At 37.5% G+C, this 17,584-nt stretch overlaps 2 protein-coding genes and 1 long non-coding RNA gene across 5 annotated transcripts; 1 reads left to right on the forward strand and 2 right to left on the reverse strand.

Moving 5' to 3' along the window:
* Nucleotides 1–3,420: 3,420 nt before the first annotated feature.
* Nucleotides 3,421–9,069, forward strand: LOC104099520 (putative disease resistance RPP13-like protein 1). 3 transcript variants are annotated; one of them, XR_011413673.1, is made up of 5 exons: nucleotides 3,421–3,794; nucleotides 3,879–7,659; nucleotides 7,732–7,986; nucleotides 8,091–8,171; nucleotides 8,616–9,069. XR_011413673.1 is itself a non-coding variant. In XM_070194977.1 (3 exons), the coding sequence occupies exon 2, from the start codon at nucleotides 3,888–3,890 to the stop codon at nucleotides 7,950–7,952; it is 4,065 nt and encodes a 1,354-aa protein (XP_070051078.1). In that variant the 5' UTR covers nucleotides 3,433–3,794; nucleotides 3,879–3,887; the 3' UTR covers nucleotides 7,953–7,986; nucleotides 8,091–8,606. The 3 variants fall into 3 exon arrangements, 1 of the variants encoding a protein (XP_070051078.1); XR_011413672.1 differs by having other exon boundaries at nucleotides 3,433–3,794; nucleotides 3,879–7,986; XM_070194977.1 differs by lacking the exon at nucleotides 8,616–9,069 and having other exon boundaries at nucleotides 3,433–3,794; nucleotides 3,879–7,986; nucleotides 8,091–8,606.
* A 614-nt stretch (nucleotides 9,070–9,683) lies between these two features.
* Nucleotides 9,684–10,847, reverse strand: LOC138891349 (putative F-box protein At1g20795). Its single transcript, XM_070192843.1, has one exon. It carries the CDS (start codon nucleotides 10,845–10,847, stop codon nucleotides 9,684–9,686), a length of 1,164 nt encoding a protein of 387 aa, XP_070048944.1.
* Nucleotides 10,848–15,614: 4,767 nt separating this feature from the next.
* On the reverse strand, nucleotides 15,615–17,551 carry LOC108945685 (uncharacterized). Its single transcript, XR_011413674.1, has 2 exons — nucleotides 17,413–17,551; nucleotides 15,615–15,768 (listed from the first exon to the last, which is right to left on the reverse strand). It is a non-coding gene; the product is annotated as an uncharacterized lncRNA (long non-coding RNA).
* Nucleotides 17,552–17,584: the final 33 nt, after the last annotated feature.

The following is a 17,584-nucleotide window of genomic DNA, read 5'->3' on the forward strand; positions in this document are numbered from 1 at the left end:
CTGAACGACCCAATCATCAGTGACCAGTGGCAGGTCCATCCGTTCCATTTGAAACCGGGATACGAAATCTTTGAGCATCTTGTTATCCTTCTGTTTTACTTTGAAAAGGTCTGACTTCCTGGTCTCGGCCTTAATGGCCCCGGCGTATGCTTTTACAAAAGAATCTGCAAGCATAGCAAATGAGTCAATATAAGTAGGAGGTAAGTTGTGATACCATATCAGAGCTCCCTTTGACAGGTTCTCTCCGAACTTCTTCAGCAGGACAGACTCGATCTCATCATCCTCCAAATCGTTCCCTTTGATGGCACATGTATAAGAGGTTACATGCTCATTTGGGTCGGTCGTTCCGTTATACTTAGGTATCTCAGGCATGCGGAATTTCTTAGGTCGGCTTCGCCGCGCTCGGAGGGAAAGGTTTTTGCACAAACTTCTTGGAATCCATGCCTTTCAATATTGGCGGCGCTCCTGAGATTTTGTCTACCCTGGAATTGTAGGTTTTCACCTTTTTGTTATTAGCTTCGATTTTCTTCTCCCCTGATTCTACTCGTTTTGTCAGTTCCTCGAGCATTTTTATGATCTCAGGGTTAGTCCCCAATTCGTTTTCATTCGACCTCTCTACGACCGGTTCATCCCTACAGGTGACCACCCGTGGTAGATCGGGCTCAACTCTGCTCGGTGCGCGGCTCTGGTTCTGTAACTAAGCTATCACCGCCTGTTGGGCCTGCAACATTTCGAAGATCACCCTTAAACCGATCCCGTCTCCACCAACATTTTGTGTATTTTGAGCCGCTAATCGAGCTCCACCACGGACACTATTCTCGGGATCGGTAGGTGTCGATAGCCATATGTGAATTAGCATCAATTAGGTATGCGATCGGAATTCCGATGGGATTAACGGGCGGTACCTTGTCACCGGGTGCTATATTGTTATTTTCACCGGGATGACCAGACTTGTTGTCAACATATATTGTGCTGATTGAGAGTTTGACATTTTGTGTTTTAACCTGAAATTAGGGACACTTCAAAGAACAAGTGTAAAGCAGTGTGTGTTATAGAGATTTGTATTAAATAACCACTATTATCCTTAGCCCCACGGTGGGTGCCAAACTGTTTACCCTCAAAATCGGATAACAATTGAATTTGTAAGTGGTTTTAAGGATACGTGATCTAACTTGATACAAAACGATAAATTAGATTGCAATTAAAATAAATAATAGAAAAGTAAATGCAAACCACACGAATTGAACGGTCATAGCCTTGGAGAATTAATCACCCTCGAGCCAGGTACTTCGATCGATATCAAGACAGAAGAAATGAGAGCTTAAAGAAAATGATAATCACTTAAAGAGAATAATAATGTATTGTTTTAGAATGCGTGTTACAATGTCCTCTATGAATTATCAGACCCCCTCCTTTATACCTCCCCCCTTTATATAGTAGAGGAGTCCTACTTTAGGTACAATTCTATAAAAGGTAAAAATCTCTCGATTAGCTGATTGTCGGTTCCTTACTGATACGCGCCGAGATTCCCGCCACAATATCCGACCGGTGACGGATATTTCGGTCTTCTGTTGGTTATGCTAACAATGTTACTTCGAGCTCGTTCGGGACTAGGATCGACTCCGGGGTCTCAAACTCAATGTTCTCGAAGGCAGGTGTTCTGACCCCGGATTCAGACTTGGTGGGACTCGAGGTCGATTTCCAGCCCTTGGCTGTCATGTTCCGAGCCTAAGCTACCGTGTCGTAAGCGAGCTCGATTTCGACTGTATACACTTTGTCCAAAACTGCAACAATTCTATACCCATTTATCTTAGGATCATACTATTACAGGTCATCATGTTGTTCCAAGGTATGTTGTACAAGAAAAAAACACTAGTTTGCTGTCGATCCAGACCGGAAAACCATAACTATACCCGTACAAAACCGTAATATTGAAGTTGGCCACACTGTGCGAAACTCTCCAATTGTTGCTAATTATGTAATCATAAACAGCAATGAATATGGATTTTTGAAACCTTGTGCCGCCCCTAACCATTTAGCGTACATGTGGCTATCAATATGATTGATGAAGTACTCAGGGACGTTAAGAATTATAGCCTCTTTTCTTTTTGTATCAAAGGCAAGAACACAATTGTCACATCTGAGCCAATGCAAGGAATACATGCACGTAAACAGATCTACTACTAGCGACCAAATAGCTGAAAGTATTGCCTAACTTTATTCTCTATTGGAATTCATGCCACACACCGCCTGATCCCTCCGATGAAAATACATGAAAATTATACCCTTCTTCTTCAGCCAGTATCCCAAATTATACACTCCTCTATTTGTGTGTTGAATAGAGGAGTAGTGTAGATCAGATCTTTTGATGTCGGAACAACTACGTTTGAGAAAACTTAGGATCAGAAATCCTAGTATTAAAATTCTTGCTTAGAACTTTACATTGAACTGCAAGCTTCAAAGGCAAGTGTGAGATGATCTCCACAACTAAATCATCATACAGTTCCATATAGCCGTTTCTCATGTCATTGGTTTCTTCTTTTCGTTTTTTAGTCTTTAAGTAAGGAGGCATAAAATATTTAACCTAAAATGTCTCTTTATTTTCATTGATGTACGTTTTTCTGATTAGGAAAATACGTAAGAACAATCAATTAATAGAGGGTAAAATAATTATAGGATTTAAGTTATATAGAGAAAGGTGAGCTTAATCCAAAAACATGTATCAGGAACTGAATCTTTTCTTAAATAAAAACTTTATTATACTTGAAAGTTTAACAAGATGATAAATCTTACTCCTTGTCCTTTTTATAAGTCACATTAACCGATAATCACATTAGTAAACCAAATACTGGATTAATTTTTGGAGGATTCAACGTGAGTAAAATAATTTTTTGTAGCGTCCACGCAGCGTAAATTATGCCTATAACACACAATTAATAATATACCATATTTCTTTATATTATCTAAAAATTAATACGTAAAATAATGTTTTACGTAAAGATTATTTCAAGATAAAGTAATATTTGTTTAATACACCTAAGATTATTTAATCTCTTATCTGCAAAAAGGTTCATACTAGAACTGCTAATGTGCTTCTTCTGTTCTCAAGCTCTAGTACTTTCTAAAACATGATATTAAGGAATTCCAAGATTTAGCTGTCTTTTTCAATTGATTTTGTCAAATTATTCTGAAATTCTGTCACTAATAACACTTAGTTATAACATACGATTTGATAATTTGTTTTTAAAGATAGTGACTACACTATTAGTAGTTAGAGCACCATTAATTATTTCCACAATTTCTTTTACATTTTTCATGATATGAGCAAAAGGCACACCACAGCAATTTATATCATTTCAGTGCCCCACCAATACCATGTCCCTTTCTACACTCCCAATTAGCCTGTCCTCTCTTGCCTCAATTATTCAATGAATACAACAATAACAACAATACAACAATAACAACCCAGTATAATCCCAGGGTATGGGGAGGGTAGTGTGTACGCAGACCTTACCCCTATCCTGGGGTAGAGAGGATGTTTCCGATAGACCCTCGGCTCCCTCCCTCCAAAAACTCTCCACCTTGCTCTTGGACGACGAACTCATAACTTCTGACTAGAAGTGGAGGTGCTTGCTGTTATTCAATTATTCCATGAATAGTTAATTCATTATGAAGTCTTGCTTTTTTAAAAGAAAGAAAGAGCACAATTACTTTTAGTTACTTTTGCTAAAGCACGGACTCAGCTAGCATATACTCTGAGCATTCTTGTTCATATTACTTTTAGCATTGAACAGGTAAAACTAAGACTATTTTAAGATAGAAACATTAATCTTCTCCAAATTCTTGATTATTTTGTGGTTGCCTGTTTGGCTTTGCAGCTTTCAGAAATGGAGATTGGCTTAGCAGTTGGAGGTGCATTTCTATCTTCAGCTTTGAATGTTCTCTTTGAAAGGCTTGCTCCTCAGGGTGAGCTGCTCAAGATGTTTCAGAGGCAAAAGCATGATTTTCATCTCTTAGAGAAGCTAAGGAGGACTTTGTGTGGTTTCCGGGCTGTGCTAAGTGATGCAGAGAATAAGCAGGCATCAAATCCAGACGTGAGTCAGTGGCTTAATGAACTTCGGGCTGCTGTGGACAATGCAGAAAACTTAATGGAAAAAATCAATTATGAAGTTCTGAGAGTTAAGGTGGAAAGTCAGCATCAAAATCATGCAGAAGCAAGCAACCAGCAGGTAAGTGATGGATTTTTTCTTAACATAAAGGAGAAGTTGGAAGGCACCATTGAAACATTGGAGGAGTTGGAAAAGCAAATTGGTAGGCTTGGCCTAAAGGACTATCTTGTTTCTGTTAAACAAGAAACTAGAGTACCTTCAACATCTTTGGTTGATGAATCTGATATCTTTGGTAGGCAGAATGAAATAGAGACTTTGGTTGACCGTTTATTGTCTGTTGACGCCGATGGAAAAAAGTATAGTGTAATTCCTATTGTTGGAAAGGCGGGGGTTGGCAAGACAACACTTGCTAAAGCTGTTTACAATAATGAGAAGGTGAAAGTCCATTTTGATTTGAAAGCTTGGTTCTGTGTGTCTGAACCATATGATGCTTCTAGAATAACAAAAGGATTACTTCAAGAAATTGGTTCATCCAACTTAATGGTTGATAACAATCTTAATCAGCTTCAAATCAAATTGAAGGAAAGCTTAAAAGGAAAAAAGTTTCTTATTGTTTTAGATGATATTTGGAATGACAAGTACACCGAGTGGGATGACTTGAGAATTCCTTTTGCACAAGGAGAAATTGGAAGTAAGATCATTGTGACGACACGTAAGGAGAGTGTTGCCGAGATGATGGTTAGTCAGCCAATTATCATGGAGATTCTTTCTAGCGAATTCTCTTGGCCTTTATTCAAAAGACATGCATTTGAAAATAGAGATCCCAAGGAACATCCAGAACTTGAAGAGGTAGGAAAACAAATTGCAAAAAAGTGCAAAGGTTTGCCTTTAGCACTAAAGACACTTGCTGGTTTGTTACGGTCCAAATCAAAGATTGAAGAGTGGAGACGCATTTTGAGAAGTGAAATATGGGAACTGCCAGACAAAATCATATTACCAGAATTGATGTTGAGCTACAATGATCTCCCTGTGCATTTGAAGCAATGCTTTTCCTACTGTGCAATATTTCCGAAAGATTATCCATTTCGGAAAAAACAAGTCATTCAGTTGTGGATTGCTAATGGTCTAGTACAGGGGTTGCAAAATAATGAAACAATTGAAGATTTAGGCAACCAATACTTTCTCGAGTTGCGATCAAGATCATTGTTTGAAAGGGTCCCAAGGTCTTCTCAAGGGAACACCGAGAAATTCTTAATGCATGACCTTGTCAATGATTTGGCGCAAGTTACATCTTCAAAACTTTGCATCAATTTGGAAGATAACAAAGGATCTGGTATGTTGGGAAGATGTCGACACCTATCATATTCAATGGGATATGGTGGTGACTTAGAGAAATTGAAACCCCTCGACAAATTGGACCAGCTGAGGACATTGCTTCCTATCAATATCAAGCTCTATGGGACATTTCATTTAAGCAAGAGGGTGTTGCATAATATATTGTCAAGACTAACATCCTTAAGGGCACTCTCATTGTCTGGTTATGACATCAAAGAGTTGCCGAATGACTTGTTCATCAAAATAAAACTCCTAAGATTTTTGGACCTTTCTCGGACATTGATAAAGCAGTTACCAGATTCAATTTGTGTACTCTATAACTTAGAGACACTTCTCTTGTCATGTTGTCAAAATCTTGTGGAGTTACCGATGCAAATGCCAAAATTGATCAATTTGCGCCACCTTGATATTAGCGGTACTCCTTGCTTGAAGAAGCCGCAACATCTGAGCAAGTTGAAAAGCATCCGTGTGTTATTGGGAGTTGAATTTTTTCTTGGTGGTAGCAGTGGTTCGAGAATGGAAGATTTGGGTGAACTACATAACTTGTATGGATCTCTATCAATTCGACAGTTGGAAAATGTGGCGGATAGAAGGGAAGCTTTGAAGGCAAACATGAGAGGAAAGGAACATATTGAAAAGTTATCATTGGAGTGGAGTGTAAGTATTGCGGACAGAACAGAAAATGAAAGAGACATACTTGATGAGCTACATCCAAATCTAAATATTAAAGAACTCAAGATCACTGGATATAGACGGACAAACTTTCCAAATTGGCTAGCTGATTATTCATTTTCTAAGCTGGTGGAATTGTCTCTAAGCAACTGCGAGGACTGTTATTCCTTGCCAGCATTAGGACAACTTCCTTCTTTAAAATTCCTTGCAATTCGAGGGATGTGTCGAATAACAGATGTGACTGACGAATTCTATGGTAATTCGTCCTCCAAAAAGCCTTTTAACTCTCTAGAGCGACTTGAATTTGCAGAGATGTTGGAGTGGAAGCAGTGGCATGTACTAGGGATTGGAGAGTTTCCTATACTTGAGAATCTTTCAATTAAAAATTGCCCCAAGTTGATTGGAAGGTTGCATGAAAATCTTTGTTCTCTGACAAGTTTGACAATTTTAAATTGTCCTGAACTCAATCTGGAGGCACCTATCCAACTTTCAAGTCTAAAAAAGTTTAAAGTTATAGGTTCTCCTAAGGTTGGAGTTCTTTTTGATGATGCTGAACTGTTTTTGTCTCAACTTCAGGAAATGAAACAGATAGTTGAATTAGATATTTACAATTGTCAGTCTCTTACCTCCTTGCCTTTTAGCAGTATGCCAAATACCTTGAAGGAAATAAAGATATATTATTGTGGGAAATTGAAATTGGAGTCATCAGTTGGTGATATAATTTCTATAGGAAGTAACATGTTTCTGGAAAGATTGCAACTGATAGGATGTGATTCTATAAATGAGTTGGTCATACAAGCACGCTATTTGAGTGTATTTAGTTGCCCCGGCCTTACAAAGTTTCTGATTCCCAACGGGACTGAAGATCTCATAATTTTTAACTGTGAGAATCTTGAAATACTTTTGATGGCTCAAACGATGTCATTGCGTACTTTGAATATTAGCAACTGCGAGAAGCTGAAGTCGCTGCCAGAACATATGCAGGAACTCCTTCCATCTCTTAAGGAACTGAAACTGATTAGTTGTCCAGAAATAGAGTCCTTTCCTGAAGGAGGATTGCCCTTCAGTTTAGAAGTCCTTGAGATCTTCTATTGCAAGAAACTGGTGAATGGGCGAAAGGAGTGGAGTTTACAGAGATTCCCCTATCTCAGAGAGTTACGCATAGACCATGATGGTAGTGACGAAGAGATTCCTGCTGATGAAAATTGGGAGTTGCCTTGCTCTATTCGAACTCTTTGGATGGACAATATGAAAACATTAAGCAGTCAAGTTCTCAAAAGCCTCACCTCTCTTGAATATCTATCTACTGTGAATTTACCTCAAATTCAGTCATTGTTGGAAGAAGGGCTTCCCTCATCTCTTTCTGAGCTTAGATTAAATGACCATGACGAGCTCCATTCACTACCTACCGAAGGTTTTCGACGCCTCACCTCGCTTCAACGTCTATATCTTTACCACTGCGATCAACTCAAATCTATTCCAGAATCAGCGCTGCCCTCCTCCCTATCTGAGCTGACCATCTTGAATTGCCGTAATCTCCAATCTCTTCAAGTGAAAAGAAAGCCTTCCTTCCTCTCTCTGCTGCCTATCTGTCGTTGCGGTAATAATCTCCAACCTCTTCCAGAATCAGCGCTGCCCTCCTCCCTCTCTAAGCTGGTCATCGATGATTGCCCTAAACTCCAATCTCTTCCAGTAAAAGGGATGCCCTCTTCCATCTCTGCACTATGGATTCGCAACTGCCCATTGCTCAAACCAAGTCTAGAATTTGAGGAGGAGGATTACTGGCCAAATATTGCTCAAATTCCCACCATAAAAATCGACGAGGAATATCTGTAATGTAATGATTATAACGAGTGGTGCTCTGATAAATGTAAGTTATTCTTTCTCTTTTTTACCTCAGCATCTTTTTATTTTTGGTCACTTCTATTGGCTTGTTTGTTAATTCTTTTCCTTTTGTTATATCTTGTTGAGCAGTGTGGGGCTTATATTGCCACTATAAAGCCGAGGAATCATCTTCAGGTCAAGATTAATTGTGATGTTAGATGAGAAAAATAGGTACTTTTCTTTTGTTTGGAATTTGACAGTACTACTGCTCTTCATCAGTCTGAGAAGCAAATACCATGCAATGTTTATACAGAAATTTCTTCCCATGTCAAATTCGAACATCCATTAAAATGACTATCATTTTCTAGTATCAACTATATCATCCAGTGCTCGTAACTACCAGCACTGCTTCTTTGTCCAAAGTAAAGTAGGCCTGCAATTTTGTGATAGCTAAGTGTGACATTAAGCTCTACGTTTTTCACAGTTTATACATTGCTCTGAATAATTCTTTGGTTATAAGGATTAGTCGGCATATGGATTTGATATATGCATGTTACTAGACTACCTTATAAGGACCCATTTTTTCAGTTATATATGTATGTTGAGAAAAATCATCTGTAGAATTGTATAATGGCAAATTAAGAACAACTTTTCTTTTTTCTTCTATTTTATCAGGATTTTGACAACAGCATGATCAGTCACTTTGCTCTATTTTGAGAGTGATTTGGGAACTATACAATCTCATTTTCTCTTGGAAGGCTTTTTCAGCTTTTAGCTGAAGTTTACCATTGATGGTCATATACTGCTCAAACTGCGTCTTGAAATTGAGTAAATGGACGAGTGGCCGGTGATTGCTCAATCCCCCCCCCACTCGGTTGATAATGAACTCATATAGCGAGCAAGATAAATAAGTGATTCTCCAAAAAATGGTGCCTATTAATTTTCAAGGCTTCTCTTGGCTTGTTTATTAATTGCTTGTCTTTTCTAATATTCTAAGACTGCTATGCATCATTTATTTCTGTTGCAAAAATTATTAGTCCCTTCATTCCCCTATTTATAGTCTCCCGTCACTTCCTGTATAACATGAATGGTTGTTTTGACAGGCAAGCTGGTACGGACTTTTTTTCAATTCCACCCTAATTACTCCAACAAGGCAAATCTATAGTCATTATTACTCAAAGTTAAGGCAATTTAGTTATATACCCTTATTTAAGTAATGCAATCAAATAGATTTCTAAATGTGATGCCAAAACCTTCAACAAAATACTAGTCTACTTTGTCAGGATGAGTGTGTGTCATTCAATTGAATGCTTTTCATCGTAAAATTATACTGTGCAAGTAGGCCAAAAAGATTTAATGTTTAATTAGTATATAAACTCATGAATCCCCTTAACATAATGAAAGCTTTTAGGAGCGGAAGTGGAAAGCCCATAACAAAAAAAAGATTGTATATCTCTCTTGCTTTGGCTCATTTTGTCTGAACTCTAAATTTAACATTAATTGTATGCAATACTCATTATTCGAACTCTAAAGTGACAACTGACACCACAAAAAAGGCACGCAATACTTCCATGAACATGTTGATTGTATCAGTTCAGATGGTACGGAAAAAATTCTTTTAGAAATAAAAGACATTCAACTTGAAAGGAATAGTACCAATAGTTAATCCCTGACCTTCAATTTCCTTTATGACATATAGCAAGAACTAATAAAATACTACAAAAATTGAATTGAAAGAAACTACTAACTGTCAGTAATAAATCTTCTGAGCTCATCTAACGTTGCAGTAATAGTTGAGAGATGTTTAGCAGTGACTGTATCAGAGAGCGTCTTATGAACACTGGCTAATGTTGGTTCGAATGTATATGGCGAAGAACTAATTGCATTGCCTTTATCCAAAACTGCAGCTATTTTATACTCATTCATCTTAGAATCATACTCGTACAGTTCATCATATTGTTCATCATATTGTTCCAAGATACGATTTACAAGGAAAAGCACTTGTTTACTGTCGAAACAGACTGGAAAACAATAATTATAGCCGTCCAAACCCGTAATGAAGTTGGCCACAGTGTGAGAAACTCTCCAATTATTGCTTAGGTAATCGTAAGCAGAAATGACTACAAATTCCTCGAAGGTGCAAATAAGGGTAAGTAAAACTTGCACCACCCCTAACCATTTATCGTAAATGAAATCATGAGTATGGTTGATGAAGTCAGGGAAGTTAAGAATTATAGCCTCTTTTCTCTTTGTATTAAAGGCAAGAATACGACGGTCACATGTGAGCCAATGCAAGGAATCATGCACGTAAACAGGTCTACTACCGGCAACCAAATAGCTGAAAGTATTACCCAATTGCAACTTCATTCTTGATCGGAATTCATGCCACACGCCGCCTGATTCCTCCGATGAAAATACCTGAAATCTATACCCTTCTTCTTTAGCCAGTTTCCCAACTCTTACCAACTTATATTGATCTGAAGTAGGATAGTCAACAACAAAGCCTGTATCACCAATTGTATGCTTATATGTTTTGCACTTTGGGTGTGGAATCAATTGGTGTGCCCCAGTTATAGGATTGAAAACGCAGAAACTCCGAACTTGATGAAAGTTAAGGAGAAGTAGACCCTTGCATGAGGCTAAAACCTCAACCTGAACAGGTAAAGTCGTCTTATAATGATTGGCCCGGATAGAGTTTATGGAAATTTTATGAAAGTTCTTGGATACTCTGTCTGATGAATAGATGAGTATAGAGATGATCTTTTGATGTTGGAACAACCACGTTTGAGAAAATTTAGGATCAGAAATCCTAGTATTAAAGTTCTTGCATAGAACTTTACATTGAATTGCAAACTTCAAAGGCAAGTGGGAGATGATCTCCACAACTAAATCTTCATTCAGGTCCATATATAAGATTCTGTTGCGTTGTGTTGCTCTGCTATGAATATCTCAATAGCGTTACCCACCTTGATTTGTTCTTTCTGTTTTCTGAGTCTATAAATAAGGAGGCATCAAATATTTAACCTAAAACGTCTCATGTCCTCTTTTCAGAGTCCCAAAGGGATTAGGAAGATTTCGTAAGGACGATCAATTAATAGAAGGGTAAAAATATTTTTGGATTAAAGTTATATAGAGAAAAAATTTAGTTGGAATACTATTTTTATTAGGTTATATATTTTATCATAAATTTTTTACATATAATTATTCGAAAATCAATTAAAATAGGCTGTATGACAACTAGGTAACCAAGATTCAAATTTCTGAGGCGGCAAAACAAATCATCTAGATTTCTTTCCATTTGTTCGAGTCATTGTGCACACAGTTATTTTATCAAAATGCTAAGGATTTATATTCTAAACAAGGATTTATATCCTAATTGTCATACAGCCTATTTTAATTGATTTTCGAATAATTATATGTAAAAAATTTATGATAAAACATATAACCTAATAAAAATAGTATTCCAACTAAAAAATTTCTCTATATAACTTTAATCAAAAAATCTTTTTACCCTTCTATTAATTGATCGTCCTTACGAAATCTTCCTAATCCCTTTGGGACTATGAAAAGAGAGTATGATACGTTTTAGGTTAAATATTAATATCGTACTTTACTTTGAGGAGGTGAAGCTCTTTATAAAACTAGGCAAATCCTAGAAATTACATTACATGTTCACTTCTCTCTAGAGTCCATTTCTCCTAAGGTTACTAGACTAAAGAAAATTATTTATGAAAGTCACTTTACTTTGTTTTGTAATCGCAAAGTCATTATAATTTGCATATTGTAACTCAAAAGTCACTCAACACTTTTACGGCATATTAAACATTATTTTTCATATTTCTTTTTAACTGAATCATTTAAAAAATCAAAAACATCCATTTAAACAGACTCAATCCGCTCTATGGTCCAAGCTATTTTTTCTATTTTTTATACAAAAATATAAATATTACTATACAATAGTTATATTGAATGTATACATTGGTTTAAATAAAATATTAAATAAGTTGGATTAGAAATAATCTTATGGTAGCACTATCTTTACTATAAGTCAAAATTTCAAGCATAAATAATTTTTTACATTTTTTCTTCAACCTTTTTATTTTCTTCCACTCCAACGCTACTAATTTTCTTGTTTCACTTCAAATTTAACGCCTCTAGTTTTTTAAGATTAATTTATTATTCTCTATATAATACTTTGCTTAAACCAATGTATACATTCAATATAACTATATTGAGAACCAAAATGATACATTATAGCAAAGTAATATTTACGTTTTTTATTATACAAAATAAGAGAAAGTAGATCGAGTCATGGAACAGGTTGAGTGACGGTTTAAATGGGTAATTTTAATTTTTTAAATGACTGGACATAAAAAAAATATGAAAAATACTATTTAAAATGCCCTAAAAGTGCTGAGTGACTTTTGAGTTACAATGTGCTGTTAAGTTGAGAAGTTGAGCTATACAAGGAGAAATTGACAGTGAAAACCCTAGAATTTAGGAGAGAAGAAATCCGACTCATTTATTACTCTCAGAATTTACAACAACAACAACCCAGTATAATCCCACTAGTGGGGTTTGTGGAGGATAGTGTGTACACAAACCTTACCCCTACCCTGTGATAGAAAGGCTGTTTCCAAATGACCATTGGCATCCTTCCCTCCAAGAACTCCCCACCTTGCTCTTGGGGTGACTCGAACTCACAACCTCTTGGTTGGAAGTGGAGGGTGCTTACCATCAGAGCAACCCACCTTGTCTAATTTACATTTTCAAAATGAGTCTCTGTTATTCTAGAGTGTTCTCTTCATTTATATACAAATAACTAATTAAGTAATACATGGGCTAAAGTGCAAGATTGTGAAACTTTGTGTTGGGTCATGGAGTGGGTTGCCTGGTGCTTGGGCCTGGATTATATTGCAGAGTTAGGCTGCTTAACACCCCCCCCCCCAAGCTGGAGGGTGGAAACACCCCAAGCTTGCCCAAAATCGTGTGGTGAAGGGGGCCATATAAGGCCTTGGTCATGATGTCTGCCAGTTGGTCAGAACTGTGAACAAATTGGAGAGACACCAGCCCAGAAGATAAGTAGTCGTGAACATAGTGACAGTCCACCTCTATATGCTTTGTGCGCTCATAAAAAACCGGGTTCTTTGCAACGTGTAAGGCAACTTGGCTGTCACAAAATATAGGGACATGGGTAGTAATAGAAAGGGCAAGGTCATTGAGGAGTCGAACCAGCCAAGATATCTCAGCCACCACCTGCCTCAAGGCCCTATACTCAGCTTCTGCAGAGGAAAGAGAGATAGTAGGTTGTTTCTTGCTTTTCCAAGATATAGGGCATCCACCAAGAGTAATTAAATACCTGTAACTGACCTCCTAGAAAAAGCACGTGTAGCCTAGTCAGAATCAGCAAAGGCAATAAGAGATAGATCAGGTGAATTACTCAACAAAATTTCTTGAGTTGGGGCAGGCATTAAGTATCTCAAAACATGTAATCCAGCTAGCATATGAGGGACCCTGGGAGATTGTAAGAACTAACTTAAATGCTGGACAGAATAGGCAATGTCAGGCCTGGTGTGTTGCAAAAAATTTAACTTCCCAACTAATCTTCTGTAAAGGCTGGGATCTCGAAGGAGATCACCATGATCAATAGACAATTTGATTGAGGGATCTATAGGAGTGGCAACAGGAGATAAATGAGAACAGTTGAATTCATCTAATAAATCTGAAGTATACTTGTATTGATGCATGACATAACCATCAGGGTAAGAAGAGACTTCGAGGCCCAGAAAATAGTGGACCAACCCCCGTCTTTGATCTTGAATTGGTCATCCAAAAACTGTTTCAATGTTGTCATTTCAGCAATATCAGCACCAGCTAAGAGGATATCATCAATATAGACCACCAATATGACCAAAGAATCACCAGAAGACTTAGTAAATACTGAGTAATCATTTTTGCTAGCAATGTAGCCTTTGGATCAGACAGTTTAGAAAACCACTGCCTGAAAGCCTGCTTAAGACCATATAAAGACTTCCGGAGCCTACAAACCATAGGAGAGGCAGGAGCAGCAGAAGAAGAAGAAATCTGAAGACCATGAGGTATCCTCATGTACACCTCCTCATGTAGATCACCATGGAGGAAGGCATTATTGACATCAAGATGGAAAACAGTCCAATGTCTTTTAACAGCAAGAGAAAGGAGACATTTGACAGTAGTAAGCTTGACAACATGAGAGAAGGTCTCAGTGTAATCCATGCCTTCCTTTTGAGTGTCACCCCTAATAACAAGTCTTGCCTTATACCTCTCAATAGAACCATCAGATTTCTGCTTGATTTGTATACCCACTTGCAGGGGATAGCTTTCTTATGAGAAGGTAGAGGGACAATGACAAAATCATTCAAGAAGAAGAAGAAAAAGAAGAAGAAAAAGAAGAAGAAGAAGAAGAAGAAGAAGAAGAACTAGGAGATAAAGAAACAGGTGCAGGGAAAGGAGAAGTAACAGATGAATTAGGAGTAGAAGTATCAGTGAAATCAGATGTAGGGGAAGGAAAGGTGGAGGAAGGTGGGAGATGATAAGGAAATATGTGTTCATGGAAGAAGACATCTCTAGAGAAAAGGATAGAATAAGAAGATAGATTGAGAAGTTTGTAACCCTTCTTGCCACAGGAGTACCCCAGAAAAACACAAGGAATGGATCTAGGCTGAAGTTTATCTCTACCTTGCTTAGGGATGGTAGCATAGCATAGGCAACCAAAAGACTTCAAGTGATCATAGGAAGGGGATATCCATATAATTTTTCAAAAGGGGAAAGGTTTTGAAGTACAGTAGAGGGCAACCTATTGATTAGATAAGTGGATGTGAGGACACAGTCGCTCCAGTACTTAAGGGGAAGTTTTGATTGATATACGAGGGCCCTAAAGACTTCCAAAAGACTTCAAGTGATCATAGGAAGGGGGATATCCATATAATTTTTCAAAAGGGGAAAGGTTTTGAAGTACAGTAGAGGGCAACCTATTGATTAGATAAGTGGATGTGAGGACACAGTCGCTCCAGTACTTAAGGGGAAGTTTTGATTGATATACGAGGGCCCTAAAGACTTCCAAAAGATGTTTGTATTTTCTTTCAATCACTCCATTTTGTTGAGGAGTGTGAGGAATGGTAGTTTGATGGAAAATACCATTTTCAGAAAAGAACTGTTGTGCCTCAGACCTGCTTCCCAGCTCATAACTATTATCAGAACTAAGACTCTGCATAGTAGAATTGAAATGAACCTTTACCATTGTAATAAAAGCCTTAAGCATAGAAAGTGCATTATTTTTGCATGATAAAAGGTGGGTCCAAGTGACCCTGGTGAAATCATCAAATAAGGTCAAAAAATACCTGAACCCATTATAGGTCTGAGTATTATAAGGATCCCATATGTTAATATGGACAAGTTGAAAAGGAGTAGATTAATGAATTAAACTGTCAGGAAAAGGCAACCTTTGTTGTCTTGCCATTGGGCACACTTCACAGAAGAAAGTTTGTTTAGATGATACCTTGCTAGATAAAAAAGGAATTGATCTCATTGTAATAAATGGTATATGACCCAATCTTTAGTGCCAAAACAAATCAATTTTATTAATATCAGGGGAATTACAAATGTTACAATGAATAGCAGAATCAGGCAGAACACTAAAAGATGGACTAGAAGCATTACATTAAACAGAACTAGAAATGGAAATAGGAATTGAACCAACAGACAAAGTATAAGATGTCACAGCTGGATGCAAGAAATATAATCCACTTATAGCTTTACCAATTTTCAGTGGCCTCCTCAGAGAATGGCCCTATAAAATGTAGGCAGAAATGATAAGAGTTGCAATGCATTTGAACTGAACAAGAAGTTTATGAATGGATATTAGATTGAAATGGAAAGAAGGAACTAACAGAACATTATGTAAAATCATATCTGGCTTGAGTTGTACAGAACCAATAGATATGACTTTTACTTTGTATCCATTAGGTAGGGTTATTAAAAAGGTGTGGTGAGTGGTGTTAAGTTGTTTAGAAGATGTTTGTGAGGTGTCATATCGTTGGTTGCACCTGAATCTAGAATCCAAGGGTTTGAACCTAGATGTGACACTACACATGCATGAAATGCAGTAGAATGGACTTGAGGATGATTAAACACACTTGCAAAATGAGCAAACCCAATGTTCTTTGAACTTGTTGATTCAGGGTGCATAACAGGAGGATGCATCTATTGGAAGAGGGTCATGAGATGCTCATATTATTCTTTGTTGAACCCACGACCATTGTTCTCAAAAGACTGCCCATTCGAATAAGATGTGTGTTGGATAGAACCTTCAGACTGAACATAAGCAGCAGACCATTTGGATTTGGTGAACTTAAAATCAGGAGGAAATCCATGAAATTTGTAACATTTCTCAATTGTGTGGCCAGTCTTTCTGCAATATTTGCAGGACAATTGAGAGGAGGAATCAGATCCTCTCTTTTGTTCAAACTGAAACCTTTGAGTGAAACTCCTAGCAGGGGGTTGCACAGGGTTGCTATGAATAGGACTGCTATAAGCATTGAATGAGGCAGACTCATTTGAAAAACTGGGAATAGGAGCTGAGGTTTCCTTCTATTTTTCATCATGTTGGAGCATGGAATAGGCTTTACTCAATGATGGAAGTGTTGGCATCATGAGAATGTTGCTCTTACAAGTAGAATATGATTCATTTAAGCCACTAAGGAATTGGTATATTTTTTGTTGTTCTATAAATTTTGGTAATGCCCCACATATACACACTGGTCCTACATAAGCAATGTTAAGTTCATCCCAAAGTCCCCTGAGTTTTGTAAAATAGGTGGCAATGTCTAAAGACCCTTGGGAAGCAGCACTGATTTTCCTTTGTAATTGAATGTACTTTGAACCATTTGATGTCCCAAATTTATATCAGCCCAAATATCCTTGGCAGTGTCAAAACACAATACACTATTTGCTATGTCATTAGATAGGGAATTTGTTATCCATGCAATGACCATGTCGTTGCACCTTTCCCAAAATGAATAATAAGGTGAGTCAAATTCAAGTTTGGGAATTCTACTAGTTATAAGCCCTAATTTATTCTTAGCACAGAGGGCAGTGAGCATATTTTTACGCCAAATGAAAAAACCACTCTCATCGAAAGGGGGAGAAACTATATGCGTACCAGGACTGTCTGATGGATGTACATAGAATGGGTGAGATGGAGGTATAGTGAAATCATCAAAACCATCTAACACGGGAGGAACTAACTTCTGGACTACCCATGAATAACCTTAGATATGCAAAGTCCCAAAATAGGAATACCGATACAATCAAATAGCACTAATAACTCACATAAGTGATGAAAGAAAGATTACCGTCCCTCTTTGCAACCTAAAGAAGGTAAGGCCTTGAAAAGGAAAAAATATCGACCAAAAACAGCAAGTATGAGAGAAACCTGGAGATATCAGTAGGACACCGGAGAATCACTATACAATTCTCAATAGACGATAAACACCGTTGAGAAAAACACTGCAACCCAAAAACTCGACGGTCGATGTGTAAAAACAGATGAAGCTCGACGATGTGAAATCCTCCATGAAAGTCTATGAGGGTACCATCGATCGAAA

Source organism: Nicotiana tomentosiformis, chromosome 2 (assembly GCF_000390325.3).
Source record: "Nicotiana tomentosiformis chromosome 2, ASM39032v3, whole genome shotgun sequence".
Lineage (NCBI taxonomy): Eukaryota > Viridiplantae > Streptophyta > Magnoliopsida > Solanales > Solanaceae > Nicotiana > Nicotiana tomentosiformis.